This window comes from Platalea leucorodia, assembly GCF_965183815.1.
Source record: "Platalea leucorodia genome assembly, chromosome: 9".
Lineage (NCBI taxonomy): Eukaryota > Metazoa > Chordata > Aves > Pelecaniformes > Threskiornithidae > Platalea > Platalea leucorodia.
This window is the reverse complement of record NC_138831.1, coordinates 22729300-22752868: the sequence shown is the minus strand read 5'-3', so window position 1 is coordinate 22752868 and position 23569 is coordinate 22729300. Positions and strand designations below refer to the sequence as shown.

General features: G+C 39.6%; 1 protein-coding gene across 1 annotated transcript; it reads right to left on the bottom strand.

The window, feature by feature from the left end:
* Positions 1 to 1600: 1600 nt before the first annotated feature.
* On the bottom strand, positions 1601 to 21820 carry SLC6A1 (solute carrier family 6 member 1; the record flags this gene model as incomplete). The annotated part of the gene is made up of 14 exons (XM_082321492.1): positions 1601 to 1705; positions 3755 to 3922; positions 6035 to 6135; positions 7428 to 7530; positions 8103 to 8234; positions 10350 to 10462; positions 14875 to 14999; positions 15316 to 15419; positions 15537 to 15671; positions 17084 to 17216; positions 17336 to 17445; positions 19176 to 19276; positions 20742 to 20873; positions 21586 to 21820. The coding sequence occupies 14 exons, from the start codon at positions 21818 to 21820 to the stop codon at positions 1601 to 1603; spliced, it is 1797 nt and encodes a 598-aa protein (XP_082177618.1).
* Positions 21821 to 23569: the final 1749 nt, after the last annotated feature.

Below are 23569 nucleotides of genomic sequence, written 5' to 3'. Positions count from 1 at the left end.
TTTTGTGATGTAGTTTGAAATACATGTGTATTATATATATTATTTCTACAATAATGTGCTTGACATTCTGAGAATAATACCTTATTGCAAGAACATGTTTGTCACCTTCAGACAAAAACAATGAAAAACCCAACATTCACAGTTAACATGTTTTTCACGTAGTAGTTCTACATAAATTGTGCTATCTAACATTGTACGTTGCACAAAAATTTGCTGAAAAGCATGTTTCATTGCACAGTTCTGTCACAGTCATTTACAATCAAACATCAACTACTGCATTTTCCATAATCCTTAGTGTCTGTCATATAGCTGCCAAACGAGAAATACCATACAGGGCTAACCAATGCATTTTCCACACAAGGAAAAACTTCCATGAGCTGAATGGGGCTTCTAGCTATGTGGCAAATGCAGACTGAGCCCAGAGTGGAGATTTTTTTATATTATTGAAATAGCTTTCCCTCATGCCTTCATCACCACAAATAATATGTAAATAAAAATAAAACTGTTTTCAAAGTGCTAACGATCCATATTTTATAATTTGCTTATTAGAAACTGTTAAAGTCCTTTAACGGATTAAAAAGAACAATTGTGAATTAAACCCTAAATTAGAATTACAAGGATAAGCTTCAATCTTTAAGCCATTGTTTTGGTTTCTATTTTGGTGGCAATGCAATAACAGTAGAATAATAACAGCATAATAAAAGCTCAAGTATTCTGAGTCTGAATTGCAAATACTTTGTATTTCTTTTTCTCCTGGTTCTTTAAGAGGTCTTGGATATTACTTCTTATTTTGATAAAAAAGTTAGAAGTCATATTTTTGCCTCTAACATCTGTGATTCATTTAGTATTGATTCACAAAGATATGTTCTTTTTATAAGAAATAGTATATATATTTTTAAAGAAATGTACGATCTTGTTTGAAAGTTATCCTGAAAGGCTAAGTACAGATAGCATTTACAGCCATTCTATGCTGTATTGCCACAAATAGCCATATAACTTAATTTGCACTAGGAATGTTTATAAAGGCTGTGTCTACTGTTAACTGAAGTCTCTTCCCCCTCAAATGGCCTCAACTGGAGCAAATTTTAAGGGCAGACTTTTCCACTGGAAATCATTTGTTTACAAAATAGTTCATTCTTTTGTACAAAACAATTCCAAACTTAATTTTACTCCTGCAAAGTCAGAAATAACAGTCTTGGGATTCAGCGGTAAGAAATATTGATAAACTACTAAAAATCAGCAGCACAAAACTTCAAATAGTCGTGCTAAAAGGTAGATTAAAAAGGTCTTGGCACATCAATTTACAAATTCCAAGATATGCAACCATTATTGTGAAAGGATAAAAACATTAACAGTCTGTGGATTGCCAGAGAACACAAAACACCGTCAACATCTGAGCTCGCGCAATGGTTCTATCATACCCATGGCGATTCCCTTATAGTGGAGATGACCTTTTATCTTTTTTTTTCTTTTTCTTTTTTTTTTTTTTTTTTTGCCACTAGAGGTAGGTAATTATATTCTCAGACATAAATTTGTGGTCGTATTCAACCATATTTTTTGTTTTTCTGGAGCAGTATTGGTACTTTTACAATACAGAAGTTTAGATGTAGGCTTCTTTGTTTGCAGAGTTGCTCTGTTGGGCCTGGTCTGGCCCGTTTTCAGGATGAGTGATGTCTTCACTTGGCTGAATCATTACTTGGATGCGCTGTTTAAAGAACAATGTGCGACAGTCAAAAAAATGTTTCTAAGCTTACTTTTTTTATCTTTTAAAGGTAATCCTAAACAATTCTGTCTAGGCATTAGAGCTAAGATGAAAAATTCTGTCTAACTCCCAAGGGACCACAAAGGCAGTAAGTCACATATACTAAAAATAGCTTTAGCTGTGTTCTGACCATGACAATAGGAGTTGAAAGACCACAGGCAAAATGGTGGATGCCACCAGACATTAACAACTGAGCATGCCTAGGGAAAAGAAATGAGGAGAGACTGCAGCGTGCGGCAGGTGAGGAGAGACTCTGCTGTGAGCCCACAGGTCAAGCACAGAGGCTGCAAGTTTGCAGTGGGCAGCAGGGACTCAAAGCTGGATCTCAGACGTGATGGTGAACATCCCCAGGGAGCAGAAGGGACTCCAGAGTATTGGCTGCAGCTTCTGGGAGTTACTACCTCCAAGGATACAACAGGTAAAGCAGACTTGTATTTAAGATTGTTTTATTTCTATTCTGTCTTTCCTAGTCCTTTTGTGTTCTCCATTCATGAAGGTTGTCTGCCTAGCTCACGTTCATATCGAGAAAGGGAACCAGTTTTGATCATCAAAGCCTGTGAGTGGTGTAGGGTCCTCCTATTATCTAATGATTATTGGTCAATGCTTTCAAAAATGAGACAATCCACAGCAAGACTGAGATGAGGAGATTTTACTGTGGTCTTATATGGCTCTGATCAAGAAGAGCTATATTTTAGAGCAACAATTCTCCAATTGCATGTAAATGTTTCCATAAGACCAAGGGAAAGATATTCAAAACACAGGAGGTAAGAACAAGCCCGGGGGGGGCGGGAACAGAAAGTTTTTGTAGACTTCTTTGAAGCGTCACTGAGTCTTTTAAAATTTGCTGAAGACAAATATTTGGATCAAGATCTAAGCAATTCATGAGGCATTACTTGTCAATTCTGCTTAAGATCATCTGTCCCTTTGCAAAGATGGCTCTGTCAGCTGATCTCAGAATATTCCAGAAATTCTGACAAATTCATTTTGACAGTCTTTGGTTCCCACAATCATAGAGGACAGAGATGTGTGTTTCAATACTTGTGCCGAAGAAGTGTCTGTTATGCACAGAATGAGATTATTGGCTGCAGAGGGAAAACTGAAGAGGCACTCAGATTACAAAAAATTAAGTATGGCAATTGTACGTGATTACTAAACAGTGTACTGGTCAATAACCTTATTAACATTTCATGCTCCTTTAGGAGCATTTCTCTGAGGACCTGAAAGCAGATTTAAGCCATACAGCGCCTCTCTCACATGGGAAGTGTCATCTCCTTTTAACAAATGGAATAAGGAATCAGAGAGAGGCTAAGAGCACAGTGCAATGAGAAAAAGGTCTCTAACATTCTTCATGAAGTAACTGTTCATAGAAATCTCTTAAATAAAGACTAAAGGGAAGTGCAGTGTAATCATAAAATATGGTACAAGGTTTGACATGTACTTTCTCTCAGCTGCAGCAGAACAAGGCAGCCGTTGTGACTTAGAACAGGTGTAATGCAGAACAGGAGCTCAAATCTTCGATCACGTTGCAGGGAGATGCTAAATAGGGTCACTGTGAGCAGACTCATGCAAACCAAGAGTTATGTGGGTTTAGTACTAAGAGTTTGATTCCAGTTCCTTAGAGCATCACCTGCCTTGATACATGACAGTGTGTCTTGCGTTAATAAGGACAAATTTACATATTTTGTAAACTGCTACTGTGTTTTCTAGGTGTAAGGAGCTGGGATGCAAAGTGTCTGCAACTGTCAAAGCCCAGAGATAAGGACCACATTTAATGCATTGAATGATGTTTAACAGCAGATGGTACAGACACTGTCTTGTCTTCTGTCTGTTTGGTACTTGTTTTTATGTTTTTCAGCTCAATGCAAAATAACTGGGCTAAGCAAGTGAGGCCAGAGGAAAGATATAGTAGAAAATAGCTGCCCAGCAATTTTTTATCAGTGTGCACAGGTCTCACAGGATGAAATCATGCAGTCAGGAAAAAGAGAGACTTACCTGTTTTAAGGAGCCTTTCAGGGTTAGAAACATATATGCCATATAGCCCGGTATCAGCACCATAGAAGACAAAGCCATGAACCAGCCAACCCCTTGGCCCCATTTTGGGAAAACGTAACTTCCCATTGTGAGAGGAGTCATTTGGACAGCACTGAAGATAAATACTCCCTACAAAATACAGCAGAAAAGAAGATTTGGAGGAGATTTCCAGAGTGTTCTATGTTCAAGAGTTTTTCTGGATTGAGTTGGATCTCAAGCCTGCCTTCACATCCAGGCAAGGAGAAAAGGGTTCCTTCGGTCTCTGGTGATGGGAGCGGGGCACTATCTTCTAGATGGGGCCTGCGGGCCAGTCTTACAGATGGAGGTTGCAGAAAACAGGGAAATGTCAGCCTGACTGATTCCCTGCTATCTTAATCTCTAGTGTGGGAACGTGTAAATAACTGAAATGTAATTCTGCAGTTGTGAAGTTGTTTGTTTCCACTAATTTATTGGAATAATAGTATCGGTACAGCTCTACTGTACTGGTCAGCAACAGAATCCTAGAGGCTCTGAATAAGAAATGTTCTTTGAAGCCTGGCTCTGCACTGACCTCTCTAATATCACCACCTAAGAGTGCTTGGCCCAGAGGCTTTGATATTGTTTAGATCCTCTGAACAAACGGATAATGGAAAATGAGGGCAGTCAGAATGGAACCTGCGGTTCAGTGGCTACAGATTTGTCTCTATAACAGAACTTCTTGTATTAAATTCAAAAACCACTTTGAATTTTTCAATAACGAGAGATGAGGAGATAGTTTCCCAAGAAGCTTCTTACCAACATTAATCTTAATGTTTCAAGTTAACACTATATTTTTCACATACATAACCTGCATCTCAGATTATCCAGGTATGCTGGTACGGGGAATCCACTGGTACTAGTAGAGTCCTCAGATAACCTGCACAAAATCAGAGGGAAGGGGGCTATTGGGAAAGATGGGGGTCCTGGAGAATAATACCTGCGTACACATGTGTACGGTACCATTGATCAGCAGCACTTGTGGGTTGCTTTTGTGTTGTTTTCACACAGATGGCCTTCAAATATGGTATTTTTTCCTTTAAGTTCCCAAGGAAGACTTCTAGCCTGGCCTGTTTCAAATGTCTACAACAGCCTGCATAAGGGAAACCTGCTAAACTGAACCGGCAAAGAAGGAAGCTCATTCTGATCCCAGGTTCAGGCCTTGTGCAGAACATATTCCCAGAGAGGAGAACGCAGAGTGGCGGATTTTGTTAGCACATCATCACCACCTGTGAACTTGCACGGGACAACAAATTCTGTTGAAGACTTTACAAGACAGGAGAAATCTGGTAAGTTTTACATACAATATTGGTCATCTTCCTACTATACCACTAAAATAAACAAAATGCGTTTTTATGCCTTCCTGAACACTTGTTTTCAGAAAAATGAAAGTCGCCTTCATCTGAGCAGAGATGAATCAAGGAACCCTCAATATAAACACATTACTGTGCCTCTCTCTAGTGCTCTTTGCTTTTCTATGTCCTTGGGCTAATACGGGAATATCCGAGAAATACCAGTGAGTGAGAAGTATTGTGTTATGTGTAATAGTGTCTACTTGGTTACAGTTTTTTATATTGCATCTGGGTTGACTACGTTATGTGTAGTAAATTTACATTTCTTTGCTTATTATTTCAAAATATACTGTATGGGCTTAACTGGATAAAGTTTAGATTCTGGAAAAGACTGTACTGTGGTTTCCAGTGCACAAAATCCTTCCAAGGTTTGCCAGAAAAAAACAGTAGCATTGTATTACAAACTGGGTAATATATTCCACAGAATCCCATGAGAGAAGAACATCAGTTTATAATCCTAGTCTGTTACCAGAATAGTGCCTGTGAAGGAATTCAGTTTACAAAATGTGGGCATTTTTGTGTATATGGAAAATTTAAGACTTTGGAGAGATTGCTAGATTTCATCTAAGAATACAAGAAATGGTGAAAATTTCTTTCTTACAGTTTCCTATCTCTGGCAATCAAACTCTTGATTAGTTACCATTTCCAGAGGACTACTACAAATCTTGAAATTGCACAAGGCTTCTTAGGGCACAGGCTTCCTCTAATGACACTGTTTTTTGCCTAATTGCCTTCAATGGAATTGCTCAAATCCTTAGAAAAGGAATGAGATCAGAGTTAACATGAACCTGTGGGGGTGGAAATGACAATGCTGTAGTACATAGTCTGCCTCATTTACATCCTTTGAATCATATAATAAAAGTTTGTTCCTTACTGCCACAATGATAGGAGTGAAAAATGACCAGCAGAGTTTCCACCAGATGCAGGGTCTGTATCCCACCATCTCTTGGATGTTGTCATAAAATCTATTAACACCTAAATATAGAAATAAGAAACAGTATAGAAACATATCAGATAATTGATTCAATTAAAAGCTCAGTGGTTTTGAGAGACACTGTCATAAATGATGAGGTATATTTGAAGCTTTATACAGACCCCAACATAACTTTTCACCTATCTGAATGGGAAAGAAATGTGGAAACTCAGAAGCACCAAGAATCACTTGTTCTCATTCTTCAACATCATAATTAATTAATTAGCAACCAGCAAACTTATTCCCATGCAAAGGCTAAGGAAGTCTGTACATCTGAAGGTCAGATGCAATAAATCGCCCTTGGTTAACTTCAACTCTAAGTCTTATTAGAATGAGAGATTTAGAATGATATTTTACAAATGAAATTTAAAAAAAAAAAAAAAAAATCCATCTGAACGTTAACCAGCTTCACTCTGTGTGGATATATGCACACCATATACGTGCAGAACTGCATATGAAATCAAAGACTGGCCCTTCTGCTGCTGCCGTTACCTACCAGCACTCCATCACCTTATAAAAGGTATGTCTATCGTAGTGTTTATAACTTTGTATTTTATTTCTTCATTAGTTAGCTGGTGTATTTTTCCGTTCGCATTTGCTGGATTCATACACAGTATCTCCCCTATAAAATGCTGTTCCATCCTCTTATGCCCATTAAAAGACAGCAGAAAGACTCCAGTTATCTAGCTCTGGATCTGTTTTATAATATAAGCTGAAGTGCCTTAGTAATCATGGGAGTAGGTCCTTGGACTAGCTAACACAGAACTAAGGCCAAATGCACAAATACTCTGCCAAGAATATGATACGTATTCATTAATCTTTATACCCAGAGCTTGTCAGTCCAGGCTTCTGGGTATTTTAGGGCAATTACGCAAGATACAACTGACCAAGGAGCCTGGCTCTCACTGCAAGATCCTAGAGTGACAGAGTCATTTCTGGAAATGAAAGATCACGAGTTCCAAATGACCAAAGTCATTATGTTGAGAACAGCAGTACCTAACACCTCTGAAGATCCAGGCTTTCCAAAGGAGGGGGACGGGAAAAAAGAGGGAGATGTCAGCTACTTAGCATTCCTGAAACACTTAGCATCTAATGACTTCCAGGCTTATATGTAGGGTGTTTAAAAGAGGCAGAAGTACCTTCCACAAGGCAACTTTGAGTCCTCAGTGGAATGATATGCATATAAAACAAGGCCAATTTCAGTTCCACCTTCAGCACGTGCACACACAAAAGAACAAATCAGTATCCTTACGATGTGCAAAACTTATGGAAAAAATAAAAACATATTGTTTACCGTAGCACCAGGATATCGAGATGCACTCAAAGAATACAAGGAACAAGAGACTCATTCCACTGGCAGAGTAGTAGTCAAAAAGCTTAAACACATAGATTCCACCCTAAAACATATAAGAAGGAAGTGTTAAAATAAATAGTAAGGATTCCAATTTCAAGATAGATTAAAATGCATGCTACAAACTAACAGTGGCACATAGGTTAGGGACATATTAATATAAATTAATTAAAGTTAACAGGTTAAATTCTTGTAATGCTTGAGGTCAATACTGTCAAAAATTAGATTACTGCTAGAATTCAGTTAACTGGTTTGTTTTCACTTTAGTCCTTTTTCTTCAATAATTCAATCATTTCCCTGAAATAGTTTGCAACCTAGTAGATCACAGGAAGCAATGGAGAACATCCCTAGCTACCACTTCTTGGGCTGTAAGACAGATTGAAGAGCTGTGTATTTTCTTGTCACCTGAACCATGAAGTAGGCCTCACTGCATCCACAGACTACAGGCATTTTACACTTACAAGTTTATGTCTGCTGCCTGAAGTCTTTAGATAGTGTCGATGATAGATCCCTGCCACTTCAATGGTTTGCAATGATTCCTGGTTGGGGCGGGGAGAGGGGGAAATAAAACAGATGCTGTATGTCAGACATAAGAGCATACTCTTCTACAGAACATACCTGAGTAATATTGGACAGCCCTATCAGATAGGAAACAATGCATACAACAGCAATGAAGATTTCTCTTCGATTGCGCAGTAACTTCGGAAATTCATCCACCAAAGCTGTTATGAATCCTTCCACAGTGCAGAACTGCAAGTAAAGTTAGAAATAAAATACAATGCAATGCACTACAACAGCAGGATTAGATTTAGGGGAGGAGTTTTCAATAGCACTCATCACTGGCCTAAGGCTCCATCCATTAATGATAAATGAAAATTCATTTGACTTCAGTGGAAGCAGTGCTTCTAAATATCCTTGTTCCTGTCTAAAAAGATCTGTGCAAAAAGACTTCCAGCTAGAAAACCACTCGAAATTCCAAACTATGAACTACAGCATGCATTTTATGAACATGAAGTGCTCGTTCTTGTGCTAGAAAACAATGCACCTACAGTTGAAGGCTTTGACCCCTAGATCCTTTGAAAACTTACACTTCTCCTTTCTGTGATTTACTCATATACATGAAAGCCAATAGACACAAAAAGTCTAATCAGATTAGTGCTTCAGGGTGAAGGTTAAAGACACAACATTGATTCTCATATGTAATAAATCAAATACTTCTTGTATCCCCAGAAAAGATTTTTGCTGCAGATATGGTCCTCCAAATGGAAAGCATGGCCATACTTCAGATTTTTTCTGTATGTATATATTCAAAATAAATGTTACCATTATGATGGCTGAAATAATGAAAAACAGAAGGTATGTAAAGTTTTATTAATTTCCAGCAGTGCAATCAGAATTTAACCAATAGTTACAGTTCCTATAAATTACAGCATATGAAATGTTTCACTGATAGACAGAAAATGAGAAAGCATGACAGCCTGTAGATATATATTCTTTTTAATAATATTAGACTACCTTCCTCAGCTGTTAGTTGCCTAGAGACAAGTTCTTTCAAGAATATTTTTGACCCAATTAATTTCACAGTAGTTTCCCCCCAGACTGAGCAATAGGTTTTAATGTCAAGCCTGAAGCTTACTGAAAAACAAAGAAATAGAAAACATAAATTTTCAGCTTCCTTTCATGTTGCAGGATAAAATGCCCTCTTGGTCTTTTTCTATTTTGGTTCAGGCTGAAGCAAATTTGGATTTATAGAAAATGATGGATTTTCTCTATTGAAGGTCTAGTACAGTACTAAGGTAGTAATTCTCATATTCCTCTATGTGCTATGAATACTGTGCTAATAACTGTGAGGTGCTGTTTTGACAACTGTAACTGATTGCAAGTAGAGTAACACATCTGCCTAGGATTGGTCAGATACAAATGACCAAACATTTCAGCAGACAGAAGGGACTTCCCTGACAAAGTCCTCAAAGTGTGCTTTGCAAAATAAGACAGGGTGCTTTCTTTAATGCTTACAATATAGTTGCTGTCTGTATTAAAATTATTACTGATTAATGAATGCTTTTGTTGGACATAGTCCTTTCTAGCATGTAAAATGCTTTTTCTTATTCTGTGTGCTTTTTTGCTCGTTTTGCAATAAATATTTTTTTAATGATTACATGACTTAATTATTTCTTTTTTTTTTTTTTCATTAATTATTTAATCTAAACAGTAATGCTGGAGAATATCTTATTTGGATTTGCAAAACATCTAGGTTGTGCCTTCCCATCCATTTCCAGTTGTCAGATACCATATATAACTCTTAGCTAAGACCTGAACCAATAAAGGCTTGATCCTTACCATTGGGAACTTATTTCAGAACACACTAAGACGCAGAATGTCCTCAGTAATTTGCTCCTCACATTCATATGCTTAAAATGAAATGTGTGCTGCATCTTTTTGCTCCCTGTGGTAAGTTCTGGAGTCGCCTTTCAGAAATATTTGTGGCACCTAAATCTTGTAAAGCATATTCCAGTGTCTCCTACATTGATGAACACTGCAAAGGTATTTTTAATATTGCAATTGAGCAGTTAAGATTTCAAAGAAAGTTCCTTTTGTCTGCAGAATAAATTTTCTGCATCTTTTGTATATACTTCCAACAGTTCATGAAAAAGCAAAAGTGTCTTAGTATCAGGTTTTGACTATCCCAGGCTCCTTGAACCTCTTAGTCCTTCCTCTCCTTAGTACCTCCTATTATTTATCTGATTATTCCAGAAACCATTCTGCACCACTAACTGCTGGCAGTGCAGAATGCACAGAGGCCAACCTTGTACCATACAGTTGCAGAAAATGTGTCTTCATTATTAATTTTTACACCAGTTTTACCTGACTGTCAATTCCGAGCATAAGCAACATGGAGAAGAACAGTATTGCCCACAAAGGAGAAATTGGTAACTGTGTCACTGCTTCTGGATAAGCTAGAAATGCCAGTCCAGGCCCTGGTAGGAGAAACAGGAGAGAAAATGTCAATGTGATTGATGGGGTGTTGTGATTATTTGCTCCTGTTGATACGTTTTAGATTTATTTGAATGACTCAGCCATGGATGCAGCATCTGACCAGGGATTTCAGCTTGATCAGTGTTCACTGACCAAGAAGTCAGTGCATGTATCTTGCTTTTAAAATGAACCAACCAAAACAAACAAACAACCCCCCCAAAAAACCCCAAACCAACCAAGCGAAATACTAGATGCAGTTCAGAAGCTGCTCCTGAGAGACACCTTTGTATAGCAAAGACAGGGAATGTTATCCTTGGCTAGGATTACATCTTTGGGTATTGATCAGCTTTCTCTCCCTCTCAAGTAGTTATTGATAGCTATAACCTTCTGCTTTGCACCAAGTAGTTCAGAAGAGAAACAAAGACAGCTCAGAAATGGAGAAGACACTTTCCAGCATTTACAGTATTCCCATTTGCTATTCCATTCCATTCATTATCTTAAAATACACATCTTAATAAACTAGGTAGTTGTAAACAGGCAAACCTTTTCATTTGTGTTCCTACTAACTGCTGATGGAGGCATAGTGTTGGAAGGAGAATGTAAATTCCTGTTAAACAAGAAGGAACTCTTTTTGTTGTCATAGCATAGCTGGAAACCAGCTGATGTCAGGTTAAGAGGGAAACCTGTAGCAAACTAAATAATCACAGAAATAAAATTAGTGTGCCTCACCTAAGGGGGTATCTGATTTTTCAGTTTTCATTAAGTCTGTCTGTGACAATTGGTTTGACATATATAGCTTTCAAACCAGTGAAGCAAAGGATTGGCATTTCACACCTGAATTGTCAAAGTAAATGCAATGCAGATTTTGAAACAATTATTTGCTAGCAATAGCAGATATGATTGGAATGCCTTCCAAATGGCAGTAGTAAAATTTTATTCTGTTACACAGTCCACGAAAATGCATCTACAGCTTTTAATAATACTGTGTGTTTTACAAAGCTGTATAAAAGATCACAAAACAACATATCTCATGGTGCTAAAATAAAGCATCATTTTCTGAGCTTGCTAGGAGAAATAGAGGCCTTAATTAAATGGTCAGATTTCCAAATATCCTTTGCAATTACTGGCCACAGGAGGTCACGTGCCTCTTTGAAAAGTCTATTATCTTAGGTACCTTAAAATGTATTTAGGAGCTTAATATGATATAAAAATATTGTTTTGTTTGCAGGTGTAGTCTTAATATGGTTACATCTGTATCAAATACTTAAATCCAAGAAGCTTATTTCACACACCACTGACTTTCCAGAGCATTTTTTGACAACAGTGTATGCCATTGTAATTTCTTTGCTAATTTTGTTGTATGTGTAGTTTATTAAAGATTATTTTTAGGGCTTAAATTCTCTGCTTTTCTAACTAAGGGAATATTTCATCAATGGGATATGTTTGCTAGTATACATTTTGTCCACCAGCGACTTCCAAAAAAGCTTTCACTTATCAGATCCCTCCCCGTGGCCAGAACTGCTAAATGAGTATCTGGTACACCAGCTGGGTTAGGGCAACCATCTGCTCTGCTACTTTAAGCTTTTTCATCTGGAACAAAGACAAGGAATTGCAAAGAATAGCAGAATCCTTCCATGGACATCTTACTGCCCTAAGTAAAATGACTTTCATAATAAAGGGTCCCATAAAATTGGCTGACAGCTGAAGTTCTGAACAGGTGAGAAATCACAGAATCTTTAAGGCTGGAAAAGACCCTTAAGATCATCGAGTCCAACCGTTAACCTATCACTGCCAGGTCCACCACTAAACCATGTCCTCAAGCACCACGTCTATCCGTTCTTTAAATACCTCCAGGGATGGAGACTCAACCACTTCCCTGGGCAGCCTGTTCCAATGCCTGACCACCCTCTCAGTGAAGAAGTTTTTCCTAATATCCAACCTAAACCTCCCCTGGCGCAGCTTGAGGCCGTTTCCTCTCATCCTATCGCTTGTTACTTGGGAGAAAGGACCAACCCCCACCTCGCTACAACCTCCTTTCGGGTAGTTGTAGAGAGCAATAAGGTCTCCCCTCAGCCTCCTCTTCTCCAGACTAAACCACCCCAGCTCCCTCAGCCGCTCCTCATAAGACTTGTTCTCTAGACCCTTCACCAGCTTCGTTGCCCTTCTTTGGACACGCTCCAGCACCTCAATGTCCTTCTTGTAGTGAGGGGCCCAAAACTGAACACAGTACTCGAGGTGCGGCCTCACCAATGCCGAATACAGGGGCACTATCACCTCCCTGGTCCTGCTGGCCACACTATTCCTAATACAGGCCAGGATGCCATTGGCCCTCTTGGCCACCTGGGCACACTGCTGGCTCATGTTCAGGCAGCTGTCAGCCAACAGCCCCAGGTCCTTTTCTGCCAGGCAGCTCTCCAGCCACTCCTCCCCAAGCCTGTAGCGTTGCATGGGGTTGTTGTGACGGAAGTGCAGGACCCGGCACTGAGCCTTGTTGAATGTCATACAGTTGGCCCCGGCCCAATGATCCAGCCTGTCCAGATCCCTCTGCAGGGCCTTCCTGCCCTCCAGCAGATTGACACTTCCACCCAACTTGGTGTCATCTGCAAACTTACTGAGGGTGCACTCGATCCCCTCATCCAGATCATCAATGAAGATATTGAACAGGACCAGCCCCAGTACTGAGCCCTGGGGACCACCACTTGTGACTGGCCGCCAACTGGATTTGACTCCATTCACCACCACTCTCTGGGCTTGGCCGACCAGCCAGTTTTTAACCCAGCATAGAGTGCACCCATCCAAGCCGTGAGCAGCCAGCTTCTCCAGGAGAATGCTGTGGGAAACTGTGTCAAAGGCCTTACTAAAGTCCAAGTAGACAACAGCCACAGCCTTTCCCTCATCCACTAAGTGGGTCACCTTGTCATAGAAGGACACCAGGTTAGTGAAGCAGGACCTCCCTTTCATAAACCCATGCTGGCTGAGCCTGATCGCCCGGTTGTCCCGCACGTGCCGCGTAACGGCACTCAAGATGATCTGCTCCATGACCTTCCCTGGCACCGAGGTCAGGCCGACAGGCCTGTAGTTCCCTGGGTCCTCCTTCCGACCCTTCTTGTAGAGGGGCGTCACGTTTGCTAACTTGCAGTCATCCAGGACCTCCCCGGTTGACCAGGACTGCTGATAAATAATGGAGAGTGGTTTGGCAAGCTCCTCTGCCAGCTCCCTCAGTATCCTCGGGTGGATCCCATCTGGCCCCATGGACTTGTGAGCATTCAGGTGGAGGAGCAGGTCGGTGACTGCCACCCTCTTTGACAACTGGGGCTTCATTCTGCATCCTATCTCCATCTCCCAGCTCAGGGGCCTGAAAACCCCGACGATGACCAGTCTGACTATTAAAGAGTGAGGCAAAGAAGGCATTAAGTACCTCTGCCTTCTCATCCTTTGTGGCGACGTTTCCCTCCACATCCAACAAAGGATGGAGATTCTCCCTGGCCCTCCTTTTGTTGCTGATATATTTGTAAAAACATTTTTTGTTGTCTTTAACGGCAGTGGCCAGTTTAAGTTCTAGCTGGGCCTTCGCCTTTCTAATCTTCTCCCTGCATAACCTCACAACATCCTTGTAGTCCTCCCGAGTCACCTGCCCCTTCTTCCAAAGGTGGTAAGCTCTCCTTTTTTAACTGAGTTCCAGCCAAAGCTCTCTGTTCAGCCAGGCCGGTCTTCTCCCCCACCTGCTCATCTTATGGCACATGGGGACAGCCTGCTCCTGCACCTTTGAGACTTCCGTCTTGAATAACATCCAGCCTTCCTGGACTCCTTTGCCCTTCAGGACTGCCTCCCAAGGGACTCTGTTAACCAGACTCCTAAACAATCCAAAATCTGCCCCAAAAGGATCTTCCTCAAAGGGCTTAACCTCAAGAAACAGTAAAAGGAATTTAAAAACCTAACTGAATTTGAGAATATACGCTCTAAAAACATAATGAGCATCACTCCTCCTTTCAGTTTGCCTTTAAGAATTTCAGGAGCAAGAGGCTCATAATCTGATGTCACAGCTAAGCACTGAAGCAGCAAACTGTGCTGCCACCTCTTGTAAATGCATTCCCTGTAAGTAGTATTCATTAGTATTCATTGCGTCAGCCCAAGATGAGTCTCTGGCTGACCACTCTCCACACCAAAGGTTTCAGAGCGTTAGGCAGGCAGGCAGACAGTCTGCTCGACATGAAATGATTTTGCTGGTGCTGCCTTCAAAGGTTTGACACAATGCTCTCCCTTTTGCAATCAGTAAGCGCGACTGAAATGACAGGGAGCTGAGGAATGTTTTGAGGGAGGGATTTTGAACAATTACATGAAACAGTTGGATATAATGTACAAACAAAAAATAACTGACGCCACTGAACAACTTAGAGAAAAATATATTGGATACCTGATGCTGCAACATCTGCGATAGGCCTCTTTGTGACATTAGCCATGAATCCAACAATGGAGAAGATGACAAAGCCGGCAAACATGCTTGTGCATGAGTTTATGCAGCACACTATGATGGAGTCCCTGAAATAAAGGTAAGGTGCATTAAGCAGTAGGTAAAGCAATGCTACTGTTCATCAGTATATCACAGTTTTTTCCTGTGGAAAGATTTAATGATTTAGGGTTTCACAGTTTGGATTCCATTTCATGCTGGACAAGTCATACTGCCTCTCCCATTACTGTAAATGCAGTTATACATCTCATTCCTGGTTAGATATAACATTTAATACTCAGATTTGAGACTACCCTTTATTTCAATGATATAGTACACAGAAAGACAGAATCCAGCTCCAGCTGAGACAGGAAAGTGCCATTGTAATATGTGCAGTCATCTGCTTACCTGTAAACATTATTGTGGAAAGGGTTGTAACTTCCAAGGGCAATCAGTGAACCAAGACCCAAACCATAGGAGAAGAAAATCTGTGTGGCAGCATCCAGCCAAACCTGATTGCAGGAAATAATTTTTTAAAAAATCTGTTTCTGCACTTGAGGAGCAGGTCATATGTCTGAAAGGTGAACAGTTAGCAGTGAAACTTTTGTTTACAAGGATTGAATATTTACCTCAGAGTCTGAAAGCTTACTGAAGTTGGGAGTTATATAGAATAAAATGCCTTCCTTTGCTCCAGGCAGTGTTACACCACGGAAGAACAAGATAAGCAGCATAACATAGGGATAAGTAGCAGAGAAATATACCACCTGATGTGAAGAAACAAGACATTGTAAGTGTGGAAGGAAGAATGGTCTGTGCTTGTTAACACTTCAGAAAATATTTGCTCCCTAAATATACTATAGCAGCAACTGAGGCTGACTTTTAAAACTGAAGCATTTATCAAATGGAAAAGCTTGGTGAGGAAAGGGGAGTGCTTACTGCAGAATTCCCTAAACACTGCGTCTACAAGGCAGGTGGCTGTTGCTGACTTCCCTGAATGTGGAATTTAGTGGACTAGGATATTTTTGCATGAGGGCCTCGTGCTTTTCTTTTTTTGTATTCAACAACGGGTGCTCCCTAAAGCACAAGGTTCTAGTACTCCTATCCTGTAGAACAACATCTGTTAGATTATTATCCTGTTCTCAGACAGATGCTTTTGTATTTTTAACACTCTCTCCTCACCTATGTTATGATAGAATGGCCCTACAGGATCCTGCTCTCTTGCCTTTTCAAAAGCCTTATAAAAAAGACACTATGAAGTCAGACTCCAAAGAAACTGTCAGCCCTTTTTTGCCACCTTCTTTGCAGACAGGAGAAATGAAATGGTTTGGTCTGAGCTCAACTAGGCCATGTTCAACATGCAGCTTGGAAGTGGATCACAGTTACAACTATCTTGTCAAAAATTAACAATTCAGTCTTTCAGTGTGAAAAAATCCTAGTCCTCTACACCAGGCCTGAGGTCTTATAACCCAAGCCTTCAGTTGCCACCAGGCCTCATGGCTGTGGCTTTTAATTTCCCTAAGATTTCTTCCTGCCATTTTGGGGAGAGGGAGAGGTATATGCCAATGTCAGATGCTGTTGCCCTCTCATTCCTAGAGAAAGGTCTGTCAATAATATAATTCCCTTTAATTCATTAGTAAATTCTGTTTTGCACTCAGAAACCAGCCAGACTCCAAGAAGCACAGCATGCAAGCATGCCCGTGGTAAGAACAACCTATAGCTCTCATTTAGCATAAGGAAAGGAGGGAGTAACTCTTATATGCAATACAGCTTCAACACTTACTTACATATAGAAGTCCAGCAAGAGCTGTGCAATAAATGCTTGCTTTTCACTGAAGCCAAAACACTGCATCCTCACTCTATTGCTATCCAAACTAGCTAGAATATTCATCCCAGAAACAAGCAGACATATTTTTAGGCAATTTTATACCTGGCAAAGCCAAGAAATCTCTTAAGTGAACATACATCCAAGACTGTGGTCAGAGCTAGCTACAGAGGAGCCAGCTCTTTCAAAAACACAGTGCTGTATCAATTCAAGAAAGATGATAGAAATTAAATACTTCACAGAGCTATTCCAGCAAGACTACCCCCAGTGCCTCTTACCTCAAGAATTTTCAGAATATTTGAGTAAAATGGGCATTTTTAATTGAAATGTATTTACAGTACTTTTTAATCTTACCTTTCCAGTCCAGCCTACCCCCTTCCAGATACAAAAATACACCAGAATCCAGGCAATTGCTAGAGTAATTGCTAGCGGCCATCGGATTTGTCCTGGTTTTTCCAATCCATCAGTCATTTGGTGCATGTTGCGTCTAGAATAAGCCAACAGAATGGTGCATTTGACAACTAATTCAGAAGATAGGATAGGAATGATAACAAGCTGATCCCTGCATATGCACAGGAATGAGATAGAAAAAAATTATCAGCTTACTCCCAGAATTCGACCACAGCACTTGTCATGTTGGTGGTGTTTGCTAAGGTATAATTGGAGAAGCAGCGGTCAGTGTTCCATGGGTTCTCACAGTGTTTCCAAGGAAGAGTCTATTTAAGAAAGAGAGAAAAAAAATCTAAACAGTCAAACACTTCTTAAGTAAGCATTACCTCAGGTATTACCTCTTTCCTAGAAATGACAGTTGAGTGGAGAACTAATATACTTTGAGTTCTGCAGTGCACTGATCTCCCTGGGGTGCGTGTCTGCCACATAAGTTATTTAACTTCATATCAATTGTGTGAATCAGATGTGAAAATATTTCTTCCTTTCTTTAATATATCAGCTTTGGAGTCTGATACATCTCTCGGCACGTGAGGGTATATTGAGCGCTACAAGAAACAAGGGCAGCAGAAAGGACCTCCTGGAGGTCCTATTACCTCTTGTTACACTAGAGGTAATAAAGGTGCAATGGTTGTTGATCAGAGATTTCCATTTTAGTCTCAGGTCAGGGGACAATTAGAAAAATGTAAACTTTCTATTTTCTACATGCATTTTCTACATGTGTCCATTACATTAAGTTATCTTTCAGAAGTTCTGAGAAACAGAACCTGTTTCCATATTATATCCATTAGAACAAATCTCACTTAGATACAACTTAGATATTCTTCTGATGGCCAATCTTGGAAAACCTTCTCACAGAAAATGTTGTATCAGGGTATTGCATGTTTTAAATATAAGGATAAGAGGCTTCGAGGGAATTAGAAGTCAATATTCATCTAATATGGGCCAGTGCGCTACTTCCAGACTATGACTGACCTTTCACATCAATAACAAATCTGAGGATAACAAAAAAAGAAATGATCATGTCACTCCCATACAGTAATTAATGAAAATTTGGTCAAGGGACAATTCTTTAAAGCTGAGGACAAGCAAGCATGAACAAAATTTGTAGAAGAGACAACAATTGAACAATAATCCATTAATTATTGAGCCTTATGTAAGAATGCTTCCTCAGATGGCCAAAACCCACAAATCAGACGAGACCTACTCAGCTGATGAATCATCCTTGAGGGGAAAAAAAGGCAGCTAAAAATAAAGTTAAAAGGAAAGAAATCAAAGCAAAAATAACAACAATGAACGGAAGTTCAGAGCTAATTGAATCACAGACTTTCCATTCCATAGGGATTTCTTTAATAAACACCTCCACTATTAAAACATATTGCAATGATACTATTTCCCAATGAACTAACAGTTGTGTGGCTGCTATTGAAGAAAAAAAAAATCAGTTATACACTAGAATTTTTCTCAGGGGAACGACTGGCCTGTAGGCTCAAAGGCAAACTGGTACTCTCGTTAGCATTGCCAGGACAAGGAGTGCGAAGCCTGAGCCTGACTTGCAGCTGCCTGGCAGGTAAGCAGAGAAGCAAGCAGGCATCCTTGCGATGAAAGGGCAGAGACAGGTGATAAGTGAAACTAAAAGGGTACAGATGAAAGAGCTGTGGCTCTGAAGATTAAGATGAGGAAATTTAAACAAATCAGTAAGAAAGAGAAGCCTGTGGCTCCCAAATAACCTATTATTATGTTTCTCCACTGACATTCTTGGAACAGAATGTTTTCCTCACAGTTTTCTATTCTACATTTCTTGTGAGAAAAAAAAATAAAAAAGGGATTTTTACAAAATAGTTTTCCTTTAGTAAGAAATGGCTTATTGTACTGATTTCTCTGCATTTTGTGTTAACCTCACACCTTTACAGTGAGACGCATTAATCGGCTATCTATATATCACTCTGCTTTACATTCGACAAACAATTCCAACCCCCGCTCCAACACACACACTTACAGTAGTAAAGGAATTATACAGGTAGTATATGGCCCATGAAATAATCACAATGTAGTAAATATTTAGCCAAAAGGAAAGGACTGCAGCAGCTAGTCCCACACCTGTAAAGAAAACAAAAAGATACAAAAGAAGGTAACTTTCAGTGATGTCTGTACAAGCATCAGTTGAAGAGCTGCAGTTCAGAAGGACAAATACAACATATGGGGCAGATATCATTTACCAAATTTTGTAGAAGCTGAGTTAAAATTTTAGAAGTACCATTGTAAAAGGTCATTAACTTGGGTGATAGTTCAGTTATCTATAAATTTAATCTTAGTGTCCAGTTCTCTGTGTGTTGCAGTAAGCAGTCACATCTGCTGCTGCTGAGATTTTACAAGCATTTTTTACTTCTAGGGAAAAGAGCTAAATCAGCTCATTCTCTGAAACAGCAGTCCCACAGAAACTTCTGGCAGATGCACACAAATCGAGTATAAGACCAGCTAGCCATTTAGTACACTCATCAAAGTGCTTGATGCTTAGTATAATACTGTTATGTCATTTCAGACTAAAGAAATGTCAGGGGTTTCACAATGAGAATGCCTTGTCTTCTACTCCACATGGAGACTTCAGGGGTATTTTAAAATATTCAGGCTGGTGACAGTTGCCACATGACACTAAATAGGAAGAAGTGCTCAAAATAATTAGTATAATGCAAAGCAAGGTTTGTACTTTGCATTGTGTCCCCTACCAACAGCAGTAACTCGAGCAAAATTAAAATACTTATCTGTGAGAAACATTTTCGTCTCTCTGGGTTTTGCCAATACAAAATTTCCTAGAACAAAATCCACTCTAAACAAACTTTTAGCTCACCCTATACTAATTGTCAGTCCTATGTGTGGAGTAATTTATAACTCAATGTGTAAGTTGCTCCTCTACTGGTCCAGAAGTCAGCTCAGGTGCTCTTAAGTGTCAAAGGATCTGGGATTACAGGGTGAAAAGCACAGTTTGTGAGGTTTGTAGGTCTATGCAGAATCTAGATCTATTAAGATCTAGATCTAGCAACTAGAAACCTCAAATTAGCTAAAAATCTAGGTATGGAGTGAGCTCGTCTTAAGCGCTTCAGCATGAAATTGCCATCTTTGAAGTGTCTGGCTTTTGGATTTCAATAAAGAACAACAGGAGATATAAACCTCTGTGACCTCAAACAGAAACAATGTTTCACAAATTGCTGTGAACAGTTCCATACCTGCTCAGACAACTACTGCTAGGTTTAATATGCTATTTTGAACAGTCTTTGAATGTTCCTAACAAAAAATAAAAGGTTTTGAAGTTCAAAAATAAGTTTGTTGAGGTTCTAATGCCTAACTCTTGCTATTTTTAATGGCGAATGAATAATACCCTAGCGTGTTTTTGTCAGTTACACCTCAGTTAAAGTTGTCAGTTACACCTCAGAAAATTAGGGTTTTCTGTAGAAAATTATGTTGTAAGTAAAAATATGAAGGCATAAAGAAACATCCTTGCCCTGTCACTTTGTGCAACTTCTGCAACTTGGAAACAAATGGAAAGTAATCCAAATACATACTGTACCTTTGAACATTGGAGCAAGCTTCCACACTCCAAGGCCTCCTATAGATGTATACTGACCAAGGGAACACTCCAAAAGAAACAGTGGCACTCCAGCAAAAATTAAAGTAAGGAAATAGGGAATCAGGAATGCACCTAAAAAAAAATAAGAAAAAGTCTGTTACAGTGGGAAAAAACACTACTGAGTTTCCACTGTTTCCATCCCTATTATATATGAAAAGAAAACCAGATTTTTTTTTCCTCTTAAGTGTAACTTTTCAAAAAAGTTAGTGGAAAGCACATGTACACTTCTGAACCAGTAACTCAAGAGGTGAAAATAAGGAGAAAAATATCTCTCCTCATCATTTGAATATTTTCTGTTTAAGTAAAAAGCTAAAATCCAAAAGACTCTGTATTTTGTTGCCTTCATCTATCACAGGAGCATGCAGATAGCATAAAGGCTTTAAGCAGAACTGGCCGCTTTCCAGCTGAAGTCACCCTTTTACGGTAAGCTCAGATTCAGTATTACAAGCTGTATGCAATCCTCTCAAAAACTCAATCCGAAAGAGAGGGCTCTGAAGGGTTGGAGGACAATGTGCTTTAGTTCTGCTTATGGTCTTTTAAGAGTATCTGCCAACTAGAAGTTAGAATAAACTCCAGAGCAGACCTCAAAGCAGAGCACCACACTCCAAAATGGCTCCAAACCCTCCTGGACTAGTGTAAAGCAAACACCACCCCACCCCCACCCCCCAACAACTATACAGATGAAAAAACTATTAAAACCAAGTTCTGTTTTACCGATAATTTTTATGGTGAATTCTAAGATACAAATATATCAGAGGTTGTAAACATGGAACAGCAATCCTACCTCCACCATTCTTGCCACAAAGGTATGGAAATCGCCACACATTCCCTAAGCCAATGGCATAACCTACACAGGACATAAGAAAGTCAAATTTTCCTTTCCAAGTATCTCGGTCTGGAAGATCCGTCTTCTTCTTCTGCACTTTTACTACCAAGGTTTTAGGCTTGTCATTGGTGATTGAAGCATCAACTTCCGTGGAGATCTGTCCATCTGCCACTTTTGTCCCGTTTGTTGCCATGTCTCTGGGTTTCGCTGGAGAGGCTCTGGCAGCAGCCGGACGGGAGATTTCAGCACCAGTCCACGTGGACAGCAGCTTTGCGGCTCGCGGTTACCCAACCGGGGAGTTACGGCTTTGGCGGGAAAAATACAGCAGCCCCCCCAGCCCCCCAAATGCCGGGATGGTTTGTGAGCTAGTCGGCAGTCCTGTACCAGCTTCTGGATCGATCTGTGAAACATAAGACCACAGAATTCAGATTTGCTTCAGTAATACTTTAAGCAACTTAAAAACGTACAGCGACCAGAGACCTAGCTGCCGAAAGAGCTTTGCAATGAGGGTGTCTCATCGAAGAACTTGGCTCTGCCCTTCTTCTTAGTGACTGAGTAGGATGCAGAGCAGACCTAACATCGTCCTCCAAAACAATCTCCAAGTCACAGTTACTCATTTTTTTCCCTACAGATCTCTTATGAGTCTACAGAAACAAAATAATTCTAAAATGCAGCACTGTATTGTACGTAGTGTACAGCCCACATTTTTTATATATATATCTATCTATCTATATATATCTCTATACAAAAAATGAATCAGTAATGAGTTTTCTATTTAACAGCCCAGTAAATAATATATATAACAACCCAGACCTTGGGCAATGATACTATTCCATTTAATTGTTCTGCATTTAAAAAACTACAGGGGAATCCCCATAATTGTAAAGTTCCTTTATTTACAAGAAGTTGTGGCTATCAAGAAATAGCACTTGCCACCTTTAATAGTGAATTTAAGAAGTTATGAACAGCATGCACTTATCTAAAACACCTTTCTCTAAAACACTCCCAAAGGTATGAAATAATAAACCAGATCAAGCAACAGGGCTTAATCCTGGGTAATGATGTTAAGTTTTACATGTGGTTATAATTAGCTGTTAATATAAGACAAATGTTTCACTAAGCTTAAATTATAAGCACTGTAAGACAACAGGCTGCAATAATCCCTCCTCAGTTTCTGTCTCCTACTGCAGGTTGCATTCTTGCACCTTTTAAAAAATGATTACTGGTAAATTATCAAAATCTAAATAAAGAAAGAAAAAATCAAGGAAGCAAATATGCATTATGAAAAAATGACCTGGGATATTTCAGTCAACACTGAAGTGCAAGTAACTCCTGAAAACTTCCACAGCTCCACTTCAACTGGAAAAAACACAGTGAGCTAGTGTCTATTGTATGGCTACTGCATGCCCATTCATGATCAATTTATTGTCTGGTTCCTCTTCTTAACTTCTTTTACCATATGCCAGTCACCAGTCCTCAAACCAGAGATCACAGCAAATGAAACACTTGCCAGTGTGAAGATACACCTTATGGTAATGTTGGCAACATTGGCCATGAGGTCATGCAAAGATCAACAATAATTTTATTTACAGATTTGTGTAAAGAAAAATTGAGATTATTAGCCATTCACTTCCGATTGTAAATTATGTCAAAAGAAACATAAAAACCCATGTAAAGACTCTGCTATAAGCAGTGATTTTCTTCAACTTCTCATTTCAGATCACTGCATGATTATAATGCTTATTATAAGGCCACATATAACAATTAAAAAACAAAAAAGTTTTCAGTTGGAAGCTGAAGAAGAATCAGCTGTAGGTATGCTGGGGTGAGGAGAGAAACAAGGATCATGCTTGTAACCTTCCGCTCTGTTCCACTTCAAGCTGGGACTCCAAGAGGGAAACTCCATCTATGTACTTTCATGTCCTCACAAGTCCTTCTGTGT